Source organism: Nerophis lumbriciformis, linkage group LG29, assembly GCF_033978685.3.
Source record: "Nerophis lumbriciformis linkage group LG29, RoL_Nlum_v2.1, whole genome shotgun sequence".
In the NCBI taxonomy this organism is placed as follows: Eukaryota; Metazoa; Chordata; class Actinopteri; order Syngnathiformes; family Syngnathidae; genus Nerophis; species Nerophis lumbriciformis.
The window spans coordinates 32,834,909-32,856,385 of record NC_084576.2 but is presented as its reverse complement, the minus strand read 5'-3'; the positions used below and the strand labels follow the sequence as shown (position 1 = coordinate 32,856,385).

Genomic DNA, 21,477 nt, shown 5'->3' with positions numbered 1-21,477 from the left:
CTTTTAAAGATCTAAGCAGAGAACAAGAGGGTCGGTCAGGATGTTTAAAGATCTAAGCAGAGAACAAGAGGGTCAGTCAGGACGTTTAAAGATCTAAGCATAGAACAAGAGGGTCAGTCAGGACGTTTAAAGATCAAAGCAGAGAACAAGAGGGTCGGTCAGGACGTTTAAAGATCTAAGCAGAGAACCAGAGGGTCGGTCAGGACGTTTAAAGATCTAAGCAGAGAACAAGAGGGTCAGTCAGGACGTTTAAAGATCCAAGCAGAGAACAGTGAGGGTCAGTCAGGACGTTTGAAGATCCAAGCAGAGAACAGTGAGGGTCAGTCAGGACTTTTAAAGATCTAAGCAGAGATCAGTGAGGGTCAGTCAGGACGTTTAAAGATCTAAGCAGAGAACAAGAGGGTCGGTCAGGATGTTTAAAGATCTAAGCAGAGAACAAGAGGGTCAGTCAGGACGTTTAAAGATCTAAGCATAGAACAAGAGGGTCAGTCAGGACGTTTAAAGATCAAAGCAGAGAACAAGAGGGTCGGTCAGGACGTTTAAAGATCTAAGCAGAGAACCAGAGGGTCGGTCAGGACGTTTAAAGATCTAAGCAGAGAACAAGAGGGTCAGTCAGGATGTTTAAAGATCTAAGCAGAGAACAAGAGGGTCAGTCAGGACGTTTAAAGATCCAAGCATAGAACAAGAGGGTCAGTCAGGATGTTTAAAGATCCAAGCATAGAACAAGAGGGTCGGTCAGGACGTTTAAAGATCCAAGCATAGAACAAGAGGGTCAGTCAGGACGTTTAAAGATCTAAGCAGAGAACCAGAGGGTCAGTCAGGACGTTTAAAGATCTAAGCAGAGAACCAGAGGGTCAGTCAGGACGTTTGAAGATCCAAGCAGAGAACAGTGAGGGTCAGTCAGGACTTTTAAAGATCTAAGCAGAGAACAAGAGGGTCGGTCAGGATGTTTAAAGATCTAAGCAGAGAACAAGAGGGTCAGTCAGGACGTTTAAAGATCTAAGCATAGAACAAGAGGGTCAGTCAGGACGTTTAAAGATCAAAGCAGAGAACAAGAGGGTCGGTCAGGACGTTTAAAGATCTAAGCAGAGAACCAGAGGGTCGGTCAGGACGTTTAAAGATCTAAGCAGAGAACAAGAGGGTCAGTCAGGACGTTTAAAGATCCAAGCAGAGAACAGTGAGGGTCAGTCAGGACGTTTGAAGATCCAAGCAGAGAACAAGAGGGTCAGTCAGGACTTTTAAAGATCTAAGCAGAGATCAGTGAGGGTCAGTCAGGACGTTTAAAGATCTAAGCAGAGAACAAGAGGGTCGGTCAGGATGTTTAAAGATCTAAGCAGAGAACAAGAGGGTCAGTCAGGACGTTTAAAGATCTAAGCATAGAACAAGAGGGTCAGTCAGGACGTTTAAATATCAAAGCAGAGAACAAGAGGGTCGGTCAGGACGTTTAAAGATCTAAGCAGAGAACCAGAGGGTCGGTCAGGACGTTTAAAGATCTAAGCAGAGAACAAGAGGGTCAGTCAGGATGTTTAAAGATCCAAGCAGAGAACAAGAGGGTCAATCAGGATGTTTAAAGATCCAAGCATAGAACAAGAGGGTCAGTCAGGATGTTTAAAGATCCAAGCAGAGAACAAGAGGGTCAATCAGGATGTTTAAAGATCCAAGCATAGAACAAGAGGGTCAGTCAGGACGTTTAAAGATCCAAGCATAGAACAAGAGGGTCAGTCAGGACGTTTAAAGAGCCGCGAAGACGAGGTGCGCTCACAGAGACAAACTCTTCAAAGCTGATCTTCTCGTCCTTGTTGGTGTCGCCGGCCATGAAGGTCTCCACGATCTCCCGCACTTTATACCCCGGCAGGGAGAAGCTGGCCTCTCGGAAAAGCTCCTGGAGCTCAAAGTCGCTGACGTAGCCACTCTTGTCGATGTCTGCCAGCAAAGCCGAGTCAAGCAAACAGCGGTCAGTTTGCTGAGCAAACGCAAACATGCTTAATATTTACCGATCAATATCACATGCTAACTTTATTAGCTGCTAATCAAACACACGTCTACCTATTTGATTAGCAGCTAATCAATCAGAGATGTCGACCGACTTGATTGCAACACAAACCTCAGTAAAACTTCAGTTCAACACAACCTTGACAAATTCATGTCAAATATGAAAAATTATGTTTTTTTTCTCCTCATGTTCCTTTGAGGAATACAGACTTTCCTCTCCCCAGCCACTTGGTCCAGCTCCTCCAGGGGGATCCCGAAACGTTCCCAGGCCAGCCAGGAGACATAGTCTTCCTAACGTGTCCTGGGTCTTCCCCGCGGCCTCCTACCGGTCGGACGTGCCCTAAACACCTCCTTCGGGAGGCGTTCGGGTGGCATCCTGACCAGATGCCCGAACCACCTCATCTGGCTCCTCTCCATGTGGAGGAGCAGCGGCTTTACTTTGAGCTCCCCCCGAATGACAGAGCTTCTCACCCTATCTCTAAGGGAGAGACCCGTCACCCGGCGGAGGAAACTCATTTCGGCCGCTTGTACCCGTGATCTTGTCCTTTTGGTCATAACCCAAACCTCATGACCATAGGTGAGGATGGGAACGTAGATCGACCGGTAAATTGAGAGCTTTGCCTTCCGGCTCAGCTCCTTCTTCACCACAACGGATCGATACAGCGTCCGCATTACTGAAGACGCCGCACCGATCCGTCTGTCGATCTCACGATCCACTTTTCCCTCACTCGTGAACAAGACTCCCAGGTACTTGAACTCCTCCACTTGGGGCACTCCACCCTTTTCCAGGCGAGAACTATGGACTCGGACTTGGAGGTGCTGATTCCCATCCCAGTCACTTCACACTCGACTGCGAACCGATCCAGTGAGAGCTGAAGATCTTGGTCAGATGAGGCCATCAGGACCACATCATCTGCAAAAAGCAGAGACCTAATCCTGCAGCCACCAAACCAGATCCCCTCAACGCCTTGACTGCGCCTAGAAATTCTGTCCATAAAAGTTATGAACAGAATGGGTGACAAAGGGCAGCCTTGGCGGAGTCCAACCCTCACTGGAAACGTGTCCGACTTACTGCCGGCAATGCGGACCAAGCTCTGACACTGATCATACAGGGAGCAAACCGCCAAAATCAGACGGTCCGATACCCCATACTCTCTGAGCACTCCCCACAGGACTTCCCGAGGGACACGGTCGAATGCCTTCTCCAAGTCCACAAAGCACATGTAGACTGGTTGAGCAAACTCCCATGCACCCTCAAGGACCCTGCCCAGAGTATAGAGCTGGTCCACAGTTCCACGACCAGGACGAAAACCACACTGTTCCTTCTGAATCCGAGGTTCGACTATCCGGCGAAGCCTCCTCTCCAGTACACCTGAATAGACCTTACCGGGAAGGCTGAGGAAACGCAAATCAAAAACCGAAATTAGGGCTGTTTTTCGATTTTTACTATATAATGCAGATTTTAAAACAAAGGTTTGATTTTCATTAAAATATTGCCATAAAATTGGATTTTGTGCTGCTTGTCCATAGTGGATCTAACATAATAGTGTGAGAGTCTAGTCCATAGTGGATCTAACATAGTGAGAGTCCAGTCCATAGTGGATCTAACATAATAGTGTGAGAGTCCAGTCCATAGTGGATCTAACATAATAGTGAGAGTCCAGTCCGTAGTGGATCTAACATAATAGTGTGAGAGTCCAGTCCATAGTGGATCTAACATAATAGTGTGAGAGTCCAGTCCATAGTGGATCTAACATAATAGTGTGAGAGTCCAGTCCATAGTGGATCTAACATAATAGTGTGAGAGTCCAGTCCATAGTGGATCTAACATAATAGTGAGAGTCCAGTCCATAGTGGATCTAACATAATAGCGAGAGTCCAGTCCATAGTGGATCCAACATAATAGCGAGAGTCCAGTCCATAGTGGATCTAACATGATAGTGAGAGTCCAGTCCATAGTGGATCTAACATAATAGTGAGAGTCCAGTCCATAGTGGATCTAACATAATAGTGAGAGAGTCCAGTCCATAGTGGATCTAACATAATAGTGAGAGTCCAGTCCATAGTGGATCTAACATAATAGTGAGAGTCCAGTCCATAGTGGATCTAACATAATAGTGAGAGTCCAGTCCATAGTGGATCTAACATAATAGTGAGAGTCCAGTCCATAGTGGATCTAACATAATAGTGAGAGTCCAGTCCATAGTGGATCTAACATAATAGTGAGAGTCCAGTCCATAGTGGATCTAACATAATAGTGAGAGTCCAGTCCATAGTGGATCTAACATAATAGTGAGAGTCCAGTCCATAGTGGATCTAACATAATAGTGAGAGTCCAGTCCATAGTGGGGCCAGCAGGAGACCATCCCGAGCGGAGACGGGTCAGCAGCGCAAAATGAGTTTAGACACCCCTGGTCTGAGCAGTGTTACAAACACGACAGAGTTGAACTGACCGATTTTATTGAACGCCTCTCGGAGCTCTTCGAGGTCGTCTCTGGAAATGTGGGTGACATGTTTGTCCATGGCAGCCTGCAACAAACACACAAAAAAAAGCATTAAGGGGCGAGAGAAATGACAACAGTTCTAAATCAGGACCATAAAAAGCAAGGTCAGCTAGTTTGGTCACTAGCGCAACTTACTTTCCACCTCAGATCTAAACTGTGACCTCAGCTACAACCAGGTGTGCCAATCAGGGACAGGTGAGAGAAGGAGACATGCATGAAGTGGAACTAAAATAAGAGCGCTGACAGGAAATAAAACACAAACTAAGGAAACATAACCAGACGCGAAGTGACGGACCATCACAGTCCGTGCAGAGCTTGCAATTTGTTGACGGCACGATGTGCACCCTGAACTCCATTGTAAAAATGTGTGTTTCCGCAATTATTTGTTATATTTTATTTGATGCTTAAATCTAGCATGTTCACATGATTCATTGATTTTTTTCCTAAGAATTTTCGACTAACTTAAAGTGTTTCAGAATGTGCTTGTTCTATTTTTGTCCGCAGACAAAGAAAACAATCTGAAGTTGTCGTTATTTTTAAGTTTCAATGCCATGGTTTTACCTGATCTAAAACTAGTTTGACACCCCTGAGCTAACATTTCCCCAATGTAAAAAAAGGTAAGTCCTTTGCACTTAGAGTCCGTGCAGAGCTTGCAATTTGTTGACGGCACGATGTGCACCCTGAACTCCATTGTAAAAATGTGTGTTTCCGCAATTATTTGTTATATTTTCTTTTATGCTTAAATCTAGCATGTTCACATAATTCATTAATTTTTTTCCTAAGGACAGCACTTTGGACTCTCAAGTCAGTCAGGAAGGAATACCTGACCTGACCTTTGACCTGCGCTATCATCTCAGGACAAATGAGCATTTAAATAAAAAAAATTAAAAAGTCATCTTTTGATTTTTAATTGAGGTTTTGTCCTCGTTAGCAGGACTTAAAGACTTGAAGAAACCTGAAAGCCGTTACCTTCATTGGAATGACAAAGTCCGCCTGCCCGCTGAGTCCTCCGCAGCCCGACTAGGCTTCAGCCGCTGAGACAGGAAGCTGCAGCCCAGGAAGGATCTTATCTCTCGCACGCTCGCAGACCTTTGGCCTGGTTGGACCCTGGGATGGGCGTGGACTACGCCGTTATCATTTTAACACCTGTGCGCTGGCGTCGGCGTCTTCGGGGACAGGTGATGGCCTCCCGTCGGCAGCTGGGTCGTCAACCTGCAAGTCACGAGAGGTGAAACTCACCTGCAGGATGCCAAAACCACCTCGCTGTTGCTCACCTTTGTGTTTAGGAAGTGGAACAAGATTCGCTTATGCCAGGGTTTGGCAACCCAAAATGTTGAAAGAGCCATATTGGACCAAAAATACAAAAATAAAATCTGTCTGGAGCCGCAAAAAAATAAAAGTCTTATATAAGTGTTATAATGAAGACAACACATGATGTAAATGTCTATATTAGTTATATTAGCCTACTATCAAAATGACTTTAAAAGTCTTATATAAGTGTTATAATGAAGACAACACATGATGTAAGTGTCTATATTAGCTGTATTAGCCTACTATCAAAAAGACTTATATAAGTGTTATAATGAAGACAACACATGATGCAAGTGTCTATATTAGTTATATTAGCCTACTACCAAAATGACTTTAAAAGTCTTATATAAGTGTTATAATGAAGGCAACACATGATGTAAGTGTCTATATTAGCCTACTATCAAAATGACTTTAAAAGTCTTATATAAGTGTTATAATGAAGACAACACATGATGTAAGTGTCTATATTAGCTGTATTAGCCTACTATCAAAAAGACTTATATAAGTGTTATAATGAAGACAACACATGATGCAAGTGTCTATATTAGTTATATTAGCCTACTACCAAAATGACTTTAAAAGTCTTATATAAGTGTTATAATGAAGGCAACACATGATGTAAGTGTCTATATTAGCCTACTATCAAAATGACTTTAAAAGTCTTATATAAGTGTTATAATGAAGACAACACATGATGTAAGTGTCTATATTAGCTGTATTAGCCTACTATCAAAAAGACTTATATAAGTGTTATAATGAAGACAACACATGATGTAAGTGTCTATATTAGCTGTATTAGCCTACTATCAAAAAGACTTATATAAGTGTTATAATGAAGACAACACATGATGCAAGTGTCTATATTAGTTATATTAGCCTACTATCAAAATGACTTTAAAAGTCTTATATAAGTGTTATAATGAAGGCAACACATGATGTAAGTGTCTATATTAGCCTACTATCAAAATGACTTTAAAAGTCTTATATAAGTGTTATAATGAAGACAACACATGATGTAAGTGTCTATATTAGTTAAATTAGCCTACTATCAAAATGACTTTAAAAGTCTTATATAAGTGTTATAATGAAGACAACACATGACATAAGTGTCAATATTAGCTATATTAGCCTATTATCAAAATTACTTTAAAAAGTCTTATATACGGGTTATAATGAAGACAACACATGATGTAAGTGTCTATATTAGCCTACTATCAAAATGACTTCAAAAGTCTTATATGAGTGTTATAATGAAGACAACACATGATGTAAGTGTCTATATTAGCCTACTATCAAAATGACTTTCAAAGTCTTATGTAAGTGTTATAATGAAGACAACACATGATGTAAGTGTCTATATTAGTTATATTAGCCTACTATCAAAATGACTTTAAAAGTCTTATATAAGTGTTATAATGAAGACAACACATGATGTAAGTGTCTATATTAGCCTACTATCAAAATGACTTTAAAAGTCTTATATAAGTGTTATAATGAAGGCAACACATGATGTAAGTGTCTATATTAGCCTACTATCAAAATGACTTTAAAAGTCTTATATAAGTGTTATAATGAAGGCAACACATGATGTAAGTGTCTATATTAGCTATATTAGCCTACTATCTAAATGACTTTAAAAGTCTTATGTAAGTGTTATAATGAAGGCAACACATGACGTAAGTGTCTATATTAGCCTACTATCAAAATGACTTTAAAAGTCTTATATAAGTGTTATAATGAAGGCAACACATGATGCAAGTGTCTATATTAGCCTACTATCAAAATGACTTTAAAAGTCTTATATAAGTGTTATAATGAAGACAACACATGATGTAAGTGTCTATATTAGCTGTATTAGCCTACTATCAAAAAGACTTATATAAGTGTTATAATGAAGACAACACATGATGCAAGTGTCTATATTAGTTATATTAGCCTACTACCAAAATGACTTTAAAAGTCTTCTATAAGTGTTATAATGAAGGCAACACATGATGTAAGTGTCTATATTAGCCTACTATCAAAATGACTTTAAAAGTCTTATATAAGTGTTATAATGAAGACAACACATGATGTAAGTGTCTATATTAGCTGTATTAGCCTACTATCAAAAAGACTTATATAAGTGTTATAATGAAGACAACACATGATGTAAGTGTCTATATTAGCTGTATTAGCCTACTATCAAAAAGACTTATATAAGTGTTATAATGAAGACAACACATGATGTAAGTGTCTATATTAGCTGTATTAGCCTACTATCAAAAAGACTTATATAAGTGTTATAATGAAGACAACACATGATGCAAGTGTCTATATTAGTTATATTAGCCTACTATCAAAATGACTTTAAAAGTCTTATATAAGTGTTATAATGAAGGCAACACATGATGTAAGTGTCTATATTAGCCTACTATCAAAATGACTTTAAAAGTCTTATATAAGTGTTATAATGAAGACAACACATGATGCAATTGTCTATATTAGTTAAATTAGCCTACTATCAAAATGACTTTAAAAGTCTTATATAAGTGTTATAATGAAGACAACACATGACATAAGTGTCAATATTAGCTATATTAGCCTATTATCAAAATTACTTTAAAAAGTCTTATATACGTGTTATAATGAAGACAACACATGATGTAAGTGTCTATATTAGCCTACTATCAAAATGACTTCAAAAGTCTTATATGAGTGTTATAATGAAGAAAACACATGATGTAAGTGTCTATATTAGCCTACTATCAAAATGACTTTCAAAGTCTTATGTAAGTGTTATAATGAAGACAACACATGATGTAAGTGTCTATATTAGTTATATTAGCCTACTATCAAAATGACTTTAAAAGTCTTATATAAGTGTTATAATGAAGACAACACATGATGTGTCTATATTAGCCTACTATCAAAATGACTTTAAAAGTCTTATATAAGTGTTATAATGAAGGCAACACATGATGTAAGTGTCTATATTAGCCTACTATCAAAATGACTTTAAAAGTCTTATATAAGTGTTATAATGAAGGCAACACATGATGTAAGTGTCTATATTAGCTATATTAGCCTACTATCTAAATGACTTTAAAAGTCTTATGTAAGTGTTATAATGAAGGCAACACATAACGTAAGTGTCTATATTAGCCTACTACCAAAATGACTTTAAAAGTCTTATATAAGTGTTATAATGAAGGCAACACATGATGTAAGTGTCTATATTAGCCTACTATCAAAATGACTTTAAAAGTCTTATATAAGTGTTATAATGAAGACAACACATGATGTAAGTGTCTATATTAGCTGTATTAGCCTACTATCAAAAAGACTTATATAAGTGTTATAATGAAGACAACACATGATGTAAGTGTCTATATTAGCTGTATTAGCCTACTATCAAAAAGACTTATATAAGTGTTATAATGAAGACAACACATGATGTAAGTGTCTATATTAGCTGTATTAGCCTACTATCAAAAAGACTTATATAAGTGTTATAATGAAGACAACACATGATGCAAGTGTCTATATTAGTTATATTAGCCTACTATCAAAATGACTTTAAAAGTCTTATATAAGTGTTATAATGAAGGCAACACATGATGTAAGTGTCTATATTAGCCTACTATCAAAATGACTTTAAAAGTCTTATATAAGTGTTATAATGAAGACAACACATGATGCAATTGTCTATATTAGTTAAATTAGCCTACTATCAAAATGACTTTAAAAGTCTTATATAAGTGTTATAATGAAGACAACACATGACATAAGTGTCAATATTAGCTATATTAGCCTATTATCAAAATTACTTTAAAAAGTCTTATATACGTGTTATAATGAAGACAACACATGATGTAAGTGTCTATATTAGCCTACTATCAAAATGACTTCAAAAGTCTTATATGAGTGTTATAATGAAGACAACACATGATGTAAGTGTCTATATTAGCCTACTATCAAAATGACTTTAAAAGTCTTATATAAGTGTTATAATGAAGGCAACACATGATGTAAGTGTCTATATTAGCTATATTAGCCTACTATCTAAATGACTTTAAAAGTATTATGTAAGTGTTATAATGAAGGCAACACATGACGTAAGTGTCTATATTAGCCTACTATCAAAATGACTTTAAAAGTCTTATATAAGTGTTATAATGAAGGCAACACATGATGTAATTGTCTATATTAGCCTACTATCAAAATGACTTTAAAAGTCTTATATAAGTGTTATAATGAAGGCAACACATGATGTAAGTGTCTATATTAGTTGTATTAGCCTACTATCAAAATGACTTTAAAAGTCTTATATAAGTGTTATAATGAAGGCAACACATGATGTAAGTGTCTATATTAGTTGTATTAGCCTACTATCAAAATGACTTTAAAAGTCTTATATAAGTGTTATAATGAAGACAACACAAGACATAAGTGTCTATATTAGCTATATTAGCCTATTATCAAAATTACTTTAAAAAGTCTTATATACGTGTTATAATGAAGACAACACATGATGTAAGTGTCTATATTAGCCTACTATCAAAATTACTTTAAAAGTCTTATATGAGTGTTATAATGAAGACAACACATGATGTAAGTGTCTATATTAGCCTACTATTAAAATGACTTTAAAAGTCTTATATGAGTGTTATAATGAAGACAACACATGATGTAAGTGTCTATATTAGCTATATTAGCCTACTATCAAAATGACTTCAAAAGTCTTATGTAAGTGTTATAATGAAGACAACACATGACATAAGTGTCTATATTAGCTATATTTGCCTATTATCAAAATTACTTTAAAAGTCTTATATAAGTGTTATAATGAAGGCAACACATGACGTAAGTGTCTATATTAGTTATATTAGCCTACTATCAAAATTACTTTAAAAGTCTTATATAAGTGTTATAATGAAGACAACACATGATGTAAGTGTCTATAATAGCCTACTATCAAAATGACTTTAAAAGTCTTATATAAGTGTTATAATGAAGGCAACACATGATGTAAGTGTCTATATTAGCTATATTAGCCTACTATCAAATTGACTTTAAAAGTCTTATATGAGTGTTATAATGAAGACAACACATGATGTAAGTGTCTATATTAGCCTACTATCAAAATGACTTTAAAAGTCTTATATGAGTGTTATAATGAAGACAACACATGATGCAAGTGTCTATATTAGTTATATTAGCCTACTACCAAAATGACTTTAAAAGTCTTATATAAGTGTTATAATGAAGGCAACACATGATGTAAGTGTCTATATTAGTTAAATTAGCCTACTATCAAAATGACTTTAAAAGTCTTATATAAGTGTTATAATGAAGGCAACACATGATGTAAGTGTCTATATTAGCCTACTATCAAAATGACTTTAAAAGTCTTATATAAGTGTTATAATGAAGACAACACATGATGTAAGTGTCTATATTAGCCTACTATCAAAATGACTTTAAAAGTCTTATATAAGTGTTATAATGAAGGCAACACATGATGTAAGTGTCTATATTAGCCTACTATCAAAATGACTTTCAAAGTCTTATATAAGTGTTATAATGAAGGCAACGCATGATGTAATTGTCTATATTAGCCTACTATCAAAATGACTTTAAAAGTCTTATATAAGTGTTATAATGAAGACAACACATGATGTAAGTGTCTATATTAGCCTACTATCAAAATGACTTTAAAAGTCTTATATAAGTGTTATAATGAAGACAACACATGATGTAAGTGTCTATATTAGCCTACTATCAAAATGACTTTAAAAGTCTTATATAAGTGTTATAATGAAGACAACACATGATGTAAGTGTCTATATTAGTTATATTAGCCTACTATCAACATGACTTTAAAAGTCTTATATAAGTGTTATAATGAAGACAACACATGATGTAAGTGTCTATATTAGCCTACTATCAAAATGACTTTAAAAGTCTTATATAAGTGTTATAATGAAGACAACACATGATGTAAGTGTCTATATTAGTTATATTAGCCTACTATCAACATGACTTTAAAAGTCTTATATAAGTGTTATAATGAAGACAACACATGATGTAAGTGTCTATATTAGTTATATTAGCCTACTATCAACATGACTTTAAAAGTCTTATATAAGTGTTATAATGAAGACAACACATGATGTAAGTGTCTATATTAGCCTACTATCAAAATGATTTTAAAAGTCTTATATAAGTGTTATAATGAAGACAATGCATGATGTAAGTGTCTATATTAGTTATATTAGCCTACTATCAAAATGACTTTAAAAGTCTTATATAAGTGTTATAATGAAGACAACACATGATGTAAGTGTCTATATTAGTTATATTAGCCTACTATCAACATGACTTTAAAAGTCTTATATAAGTGTTATAATGAAGACAACACATGACGTAAGTGTCTATATTAGCTATATTAGCCTACTATCAAAATGACTTTAAAAGTCTTATAAAAGTGTTATAATGAAGACAACACATGATGTAAGTGTCTATATTAGCCTACTATCAAAATGACTTTAAAAGTCTTATATAAGTGTTATAATGAAGACAACACATGATGTAAGTGTCTATATTAGCCTACTATCAAAATGACTTTCAAAGTCTTATATAAGTGTTATAATGAAGGCAACACATGATGTAAGTGTCTATATTAGCCTACTATCAAAATGACTTTAAAAGTCTTATATAAGTGTTATAATGAAGGCAACACATGATGTAAGTGTCTATATTAGTTATATTAGCCTACTATCAAAATGACTTTAAAAGTCTTATATAAGTGTTATAATGAAGACAACACATGATGTAAGTGTCTATATTAGCCTACTATCAAAATGACTTTAAAAGTCTTATATAAGTGTTATAATGAAGGCAACACATGATGTAAGTGTCTATATTAGCCTACTATCAAAATGACTTTAAAAGTCTTATATAAGTGTTATAATGAAGGCAACACATGATGTAAGTGTCTATATTAGCCTACTATTAAAATGACTTTAAAAGTCTTATATGAGTGTTATAATGAAGACAACACATGATGTAAGTGTCTATATTAGCTATATTAGCCTACTATCAAAATGACTTCAAAAGTCTTATATAAGTGTTATAATGAAGACAACGCATGATGTAAGTGTCTATATTAGCCTACTATCAAAATGACTTTCAAAGTCTTATGTAAGTGTTATAATGAAGGCAACACATGATGTAAGTGTCTATATTAGCCTACTATCAAAATGACTTTAAAAGTCTTATATAAGTGTTATAATGAAGGCAACACATGATGTAAGTGTCTATATTAGCCTACTATTAAAATGACTTTAAAAGTCTTATATGAGTGTTATAATGAAGACAACACATGATGTAAGTGTCTATATTAGCTATATTAGCCTACTATCAAAATGACTTCAAAAGTCTTATATAAGTGTTATAATGAAGACAACGCATGATGTAAGTGTCTATATTAGCCTACTATCAAAATGACTTTCAAAGTCTTATGTAAGTGTTATAATGAAGGCAACACATGATGTAAGTGTCCATATTAGCTATATTAGCCTACTATCAAAGGTTGACACACGTCTTCGTTGACAGAAATGTTGTATTTCAATTTTTATTCTTCAAATGTTTGCATCATTGGAAAACATTAGTAAAATGGAGGCTTCTCAGAGGAAGAGATTACAGGATCCAATACAGGATCCACTCTAAAAATGTCAGATAATAATAATTGAGTATAAATTCAAGTTTAGTCCACTAAAAGTCAACATCATTTGCACACAAACTGACACTTTCCATACCTGCATGTTTCCTGCATGTTTTCCTCCTCAGCTCCTTCTTGATCCTGCAGGACATTCGATCAGCTCTTTCTCTTCCAACACCTGCTCTCAGGTTACGCTGCGTCCAGCAAGCAGGGCTGGTCCTGGGTCAGTGTTCTCGCCCGCCAGCCCACGGCGACACAGGCAGTGGCTTCTGACCTCAGATCAGTTTGAGTGCAGGTAGAGCTAAAAGCCTTGCATTATTCACACTGCCACTGGAATATTGGCTCATTGCATATTGTACTCATCCAATATTATGGTCTAGCACTCACTGCTCACGAAGTAGAGACAAGGACAAAAGTTCATTCCATCCATCCATCCATTTTCTACCGCTTGTCCCTTTCATCATTTGCTATTTATGTCATGACTTGATCTTGGGTGTTTGCTTTTTCCGGGATGCAACGGAAAGTTGGCACGGGCGAGACGGGAATGACGGTACATGATTTATTTAAAGACTATAAATACAAAAAAAAGGATCAAACAAAAAGCGCGCACAGTGGCGGAGAATAAACTATGAAACCAAAAGACTATAGCAAAAAAGTACAAATGAAAAGCACGCACAGTGGCGGAGAACAAACTATGAAAAACAAAAAGACTATAAACATGCAACAAAAACTTACTTGGCTTGGACAAAAATAGTTGCATGAAGAATGGACATGGAAAGAATGGACAGAGCATAAATGTGGTGAGGTCGTCAGAAAGACAAACTGAAAAACAATGAACTTAAATACTACAGACATGATTAACGAAAACAGGTGCGTGACTCAAGACGTGAAACAGGTGCGTGACGTGACAGGTGAAAACTAATGGGTTGCTATGGTGACAATCAAGAGTGCACAATGGGTCCAAACGTGGAACAGGTGAAACTAATGGGGTAATCATGGAAACAAGACAAGGGAGTGAAAAGACAGAAACTAAAGAGTCCTATAACTAAACAAAACATGACTTAAAACAAAACATGATTACACAGACATGACAATTTATTAAGATTCATGCATTAGTGACTAGGAAACTCAGGTTAATATGTCCCAAAAAAAAGCCCATTTAAAGAAAAATGCTCTAAAAATAAAATATAAAAATTTACCCAATTTTTTCAGTACTTTTATCATAATTTTACTGATATTTATTATAAAGTATTACAAACCCCGAAAGCAGTGAAGTTGTCACGTTGTGTAAATGGTAAATAAAAAGAGAATACAACAAATCCTTTTCAACGTATATTCAATTGAATAGACTGCAAAGACAAGATATTTCATGTTATTTTTTTGCAAATATTAGCTCATTTGGAATTTGATGCCTGCGACATGTTTCGAAAAAGCTGGCACAAGTGGCAAAAAGGAGTGAGAAAGTTGAGGAATGCTCGTCAAAGACTTATTTGGAACATCCCACAGGTGAACAGGCTAATTGGGAACAGGTGGGTGTCATGATTGGGTATAAAAGCAGCTTCCATGAAATGCTCAGTCGTTCACAAACAAGGACGGGGGCGAGGGTCACCACTTTGTCAACAACAAATTGTTTAAGAACAACATTTCTCAACAAGGAATTTAGGGATTTCACCATCTACGCTCCGTAATATCATCAAAAGGTTCAGAGAATGTGGAGAAATCACTGCACGTAAGCCATGATATTACACACCTTGGATCCCTCAGGCGGTACTGCATCAAAAAACTACATCAGTGGCTAAAGGATATCACCACATGGGCTCAGGAACACTTCAGAAAACCACTGTCAGTAACTACAGTTGGTCGCTACATCTGTAAGTGCAAGTTAAAACTCTACTATGCAAAGCCAAAGCCATTTATCAACAACACCCGGAAACGCTGCCGGCTTCTCTGGGCCCCGAGCTCATCTAAGATGGACTGATGCAAAGTGGAGAAGTGTTCTGTGGTCTGACGAGTCCACATTTCAAATTGTTTTTGGGTACTTGGGTGAATAATGTCAACTCACTACACCGGTATGTTTTAGTGCTTTCATGGTGAGTTCACTGACAGATGTAAGTAAGAACTTTACACTACTTTATATTAGAAATGGCAACAGCGGAGGATGAATGTCACATAACAAGAAGATAGAGAAAAAGAAGAAGCTTATCCACTACAAAGGCGCATATTTTCAGGACTTATGCAGATCCCAAATACAGATCAGCAGGTACCAGAAGGTAAGAAAAGTTTCTTTTGCATAATATTGCGAAACAAAACGGCAGATAGTGTCTTACCTTATACACACACCATAATAATACTCCTATGTTGAAGCACATCAAGCGGTGTGGCTTCATAGCTTACCAAAGTCCTACTAAAACATTTTGGACAGATTTTTGAGCGCCGTGTGTAATGCTCTATATTTTCAATGGAACAATTAAAATGTTGGTGTTGTTTACTTGAGTCATATTGCAGTCTACACATATCTCTTATGTGTGACTGCCATCTACTGGTCACACTTATCACACCTTCTCATTTCAATGCGTTTTCTTTATTTTCATGACTATTTACATTTTAGATTGTCACATCAAAACTATGACACCTGTGAAGTGAAAACCATTTCAGGTGACTACCTCTTGAAGCTCATGGAGAGAATGCAGAGAGTGTGCAAAGCAGGAATTCGAGCATAGGGTGGATATTTTGAAGTAACTAGAATATAAAACATGTTTTCAGTTATTAGGGCCCGCATGGCCCATTGCAAAAGGACTCCCTTCGGGAGTCCTTTTGCAATGGGACATAAGGACCTATTGAATTTCTAAGGTTTTATTATTATTATTCTACCGCAACTTTGCGCTGTAATTTGACCCCCTTAACATACTTCAAAACTCACCAAATTTTACACACACATCAGTAATATACGGCAAAACTTTTTATCAAAAAACCAAACCTCAAAACTCAAAATTGCGCTCTAGCGCCCCCTAGAAAAAACAACAACTATACTGCCTGTAACTCCCACTAGGAAGGTCGGAGAGACATGAAACAAAAACCTCTATGTAGGTCTGACTCAGATCTAGATTTCATAATAGTACATTCTCGGGCTAAAATCAACAGGAAGTTGGCAATTCCCCCTTCAAGACAAAAAAGTACTAAAATCAGTCACTTTTGCCTCTTTGAGCTGTAATTTGACCCCCTTAACATGCTTCAAAACTCACCAAACTGAACGCACACATCAGGACTGGCAAACACTGCGATCTAAAAAAAAAAACCTAACCCCAAATCTCAAAATTGCGCTCTACTGCAATTTTTTAATAAAACGCAAAAAAAAAACTGCTCCTCGGAAGAAAAAAATGACAAAACTGCCTGTAACTCCCACTGGGAAGGTCGGAGAGACATGAAACAAAAACCTCTATGTAGGTCTGACTCAGATCTAGATTTCATAATAGTACATTCTCGGGCTAAAATCAACAGGAAGTTGGCAATTCCCCCTTCAAGACAAAAAAGTACTAAAAACAGTCACTTTTGCCTCTTTGAGCTGTAATTTGACCCCCTTAACATGCTTCAAAACTCACCAAACTGAACACACACATCAGGACTGGCAAACATTGCGATCTAAAAAAAACAACCTAACCCCAAATCTCAAAATTGCGCTCTACTGCAATTTTTTAATAAAACGCAAAAAAAAACTGCTCCTCGGAAGAAAAAAAATGACAAAACTGCCTGTAACTCCCACTGGGAAGGTCGGAGAGACATGAAACAAAAACCTCTATGTAGGTCTCACTTAGACCTACATTTCATAAATTGACAACCCCCAGCAAAAATCAACAGGAAGTTTGCTATTCCCCCTTCAAAACAATATTTTTGTAAAAACCGGTCACCTTCCTTCAAAAACGAACTCCTCTGAGCGCGTTTGTCGTTTCGCCTTCAAACTAACACAGGAGAGAGATTGAACCCTTCTGATTACAATGACAGAAGCGCTTTTTTTCTAACTGCTCCGGTTTTGATTTTATGACCCTTCAAAGACCCGCTGCGCTGCTGTTTTTTTAAGATGGCTGCTTAAAAGCAGGAAGCACCAGCGTGCCCACACAATGCAGACAAGGTAGGTACACTAGACAAAAGTCTTGGGACACTTCAGACTAAAAGTAGACAAAAGTATTGGGACACTTAGGACTATCACTGGACAAAAGTATTGGGACAGTTAGGACTAGCACCTGCCAAATACGCGGGCCCGACCAATGCTGCTTGCAGCTTTAATTTTCACCTGTTTTTGTTAAGTACATAACTCCACATGTGTTCATTCATAGTTTTGATGTGACAATCTACAATGTAAATAGTCATGGAAATAAAGAAAACACATTGAAATGAGAAGGTGTGTCCTGCCACACCTTGAAAACAAATGAAAGTAATATGTATTGTAGCCTCCAGAATAAATTACACTATTTTTTTAACTTTTATTGCCAATCATATATTATAGTTTTGATGCCTTCAGTGACAATCTACATTGTAAATAGTAGTGATGGGTCCGGCAACACCGATGCATCGGCGCATGCGTCGCGCTCATAGAGCAAAACCCTGTGTCGGTGCGCGTACCGCTTTTAGAAAGTCACGTGACCGATCATGAGCTGTTTTGGTCACGTGACCGATACGCCAACTGTGTCGCACTGACGCCTCCTCTGTGCCCTGTGAGCGGCTCTTTTCTACAGCCGGAGAAATAATAACTAAGAAGAGAAATCGTCTAAAATGTAATACGTCGGTTTTTTAATAAAAATGTGTAAAAAAATAAAATTAAAAAAATTCCCAGTCCACAATCATCCACAACACGTTCTCTTAGATTTCCATGTTATGATACATGTTCACATTATTTATTGACTGTATCTAAAAAAGATAAAAAATATATTTTTATTTAAATGAAGATATGAAATAATCCTAAATGAAATACAATGACTTGGTTTATATTATTGTATATACTAGGGCAGGGGTCACCAACGCGGTGCCCGCGGTCACCAGGTAGCCCGTAAGGACCAGATCAGTCGCCCGCTCGCCTGTTCTAAAAATAGCTCAAAGAGCAGCACTTACCAGTGAGCTGCCTCTATTTTTTAAATTGTATTTATTTACTAGCAAGCTGGTCTCGCTTTGCTCGACATTTTTAATTCTAAAAGAGACAAAACTCAAATAGAATTAGGTCTTCACTTGGAATAAGCGGTAGAAAATGGATGGATGGATGGGTCTTCACTTGTTTAAATAAATTCATTAATTTTTTTACTTTGCTTCTTATTACTTTTAGAAATACAATTTTAGAGAAAAAATACAACCTTAAAAATGATTTTAGGATTTTTAAACAAATATACCTTTTTACCTTTTAAATTTCTTCCTCTTCTTTCCTGACAATTTAAATCAATGTTCAAGTAATTTAAAAAAAAAATTTTTTATTGTAAAGAATAATAAATATTTTAGCTTCTGGTTTTTTGACGAAGAATATTTGTGAAATATTTCTTCAAACTTACTATGATTAAAATTCAAAAAAATTATTCTGGCAAATCTAGAAAATCTGTAGAATCAAATTTAAATCTTATTTCAAAGTATTTTGAATTTCTTTTAAAATTTTGGTTCTGGAAAATCTAGAAGAAATACTGATTTGTCTTTGTTAGAAATATAGCTTGCTCCAATTTGTTAAATATTCTAACAAAGTGCAGATTGGATTTTGACCAATTTAAAACATGTCATCAAAATTCTAAAATGTATCTTAATCGGGAAAAATGACTAATGATGTTCCATAAATTATTTTTTTTAATTTTTTCAAAAAGATTCAAATTAGCTAGTTTTTCTCTTCTTTTTGTCGGTTGAATTTTGAATTTTAAAGAGTCGAAATTAAAGATAAAAACTATGTTTCAAAATTTGATTTGATTTTTTTTCGTGTTTTCTCCTCTTTTAAACCGTTCAATTAAGTGTTTTTTTCATCATTTATTCTCTACAAAAAACCTTCCGTAAAAGGAAAAAAAAATGTACGACGGAATGACAGACAGAAATACCCATTTTTTTAATATATATATAAATGTATTTATTTAGCTATTCTTGTTTAAATCACACTTACGTGTAACTTACAAATGACAATATATTTATTTATTTAAGTGTGTATCAAACTGGTAGCCCTTCGCATTAATCAGTACCCAAGAGGTAGTTTTTGGTTTCAAAAAGGTTGGTGACCCCTGTACTAGGGCATCAAATCAGTGTCAGTTGAGTCGGTCCATAGGTTGCCTGTAGGGATTTTTAATGTCCAGCAGATGTCAGTATTTAGTGACACAGTATCGACACAGTATCAATACAGTTTTGCAATGTGTCGAAACGCTTCATGACGCCTCATCAACCCATCACTAGTAAATAGTCATGAAAATAAAGAAAACATTGCATTGAATGAGAAGGTGTGTCCTACCTTTTGTCCTGTACTATACATGTATAGGCAACATAGTTACTTCACACGCAGCCAATTTATTTCTGCTCAATGGGGCCACCCTGATAAAACTGCACTGCTTGTTTGTTGTAACAGATTTATTGGACTGTCATTAAAAAGGCACAGTTTCTACTTGTGACATAGAAAATGTGAGGAGTGACATCACATGAGGAGGAGGAGCCTGAACACGACGCTCAGGTCGATTCTTCTATTGCATATGTTGCTGCCATGACGACAGAGATGTCGTCACAGGGGAATGTTGGCGTGTTTCTTCCAAGGGTTGACCTGCTTCTTGCTGGCCAACACTTCCAGGTCTCGGCAGATCTTCTTGCGAGTCGTCGCCGGCTCGATGATGTCGTCCACAAAACCTTAGGAGATGACCATATTTAGTAAGTACAAACGCCTCGCTTTATCATTACACAACTTCTTTTTTTTCCCATCATATTGAAAAAAATATGTTGATTTAAAATGTCTCCACATCAAATTTTAAAGTTGTTTGCTGTGTAAAAATATTTTAGGATATTATGGATCATTTGAATAAAAGTGCAAACAGCCTTTATATAGGCTTGCCTTTCAATTGTCTAATAGATTACCGTATTTTCCGCACCATAAGGCGCCCTGGGTTATAAGCCACATCAGGACTGGCTAAAATTGCTATCTAATGAAAAAACCTAACCCCAAATTTAAAAATTGCGCTCTAGAGAAATTTTTGAATAAAACGGAGAAAAAACTGCTCCTCGGAAGAAAAAAATGACAAAACTGAACAAAAGTATTGGGACACTTACACTGGAAAAAAATATTGGGACACTTAGGAATACCACTGAACAAAAGTATTGGGCTACTTAGGACGAAAACTGGACAAAAGTATTGGGACACTTAGGACGAAAACTGGACAAAAGTATTGGGACACTTACACTGGACAAAAGTATTGGGACACTTAGGACGAAAACTGGACAAAAGTATTGGGCCACTTGGGACTAAAACTTGACAAAAGTATTGGGCCACTTGGGACTAAAACTGGACAAAAGTATTGGGCCACTTGGGACTAAAACTGGACAAAAGTATTGGAACACTTACGACTAAAACTTGACAAAAGTATTGGGCCACTTGGGACTAAAACTTGACAAAATTATTGGGACACTTACGACTAAAACTGGACAAAAGTATTGGGACACTGGACTAAAACTGGACAAAAGTTTTGGGACACTTAGGACTAAAATTTGACAAACGGATTGGGACACTTAGGACTACCACTGGACAAACGTATTGGGACACTTAGGACTACCACTGGACAAAAGTATTTGGACACTTGGGACTACAACTTGACAAAAGTATTGGGACACTTAGGACTACCACAGGACAAAAGTATTGGGACACTTATGACGAAAACTTGACAAAAGTATTGGGACACTTACACTGGACAAACGTATTGGGACACTTAGGATTACACCTTGACAAAAGTATTGGGACACTTACACTGGACAAAAGTA

At 36.4% G+C, this 21,477-nt stretch overlaps 2 protein-coding genes across 3 annotated transcripts in view; both read right to left on the bottom strand.

The window, feature by feature from the left end:
- Positions 1-5,493, bottom strand: part of LOC133572376 (plastin-1-like) — a 47,249-nt gene extending 41,756 nt beyond the window's left edge. The window contains exons 1-3 of the mRNA XM_061925312.1: positions 5,466-5,493; positions 4,446-4,521; positions 1,763-1,923 (exon numbers count right to left, since the gene is read on the bottom strand). Of these exons, the coding sequence (XP_061781296.1) occupies positions 1,763-1,923; positions 4,446-4,521; positions 5,466-5,471 (243 nt within the window). The 5' untranslated portion in view covers positions 5,472-5,493. The remainder of the gene's footprint in view (positions 1-1,762; positions 1,924-4,445; positions 4,522-5,465) is intronic.
- Positions 5,494-20,067: 14,574 nt separating this feature from the next.
- The window catches only part of pccb (propionyl-CoA carboxylase subunit beta), a 44,260-nt gene continuing 42,850 nt past the window's right edge, over positions 20,068-21,477 (bottom strand). For both annotated transcript variants that reach the window (XM_061925318.1, XM_061925319.1), the window contains one exon: positions 20,068-20,355. In XM_061925318.1, the coding sequence (XP_061781302.1) occupies positions 20,234-20,355 (122 nt within the window). In that variant the 3' untranslated portion in view covers positions 20,068-20,233. The remainder of the gene's footprint in view (positions 20,356-21,477) is intronic.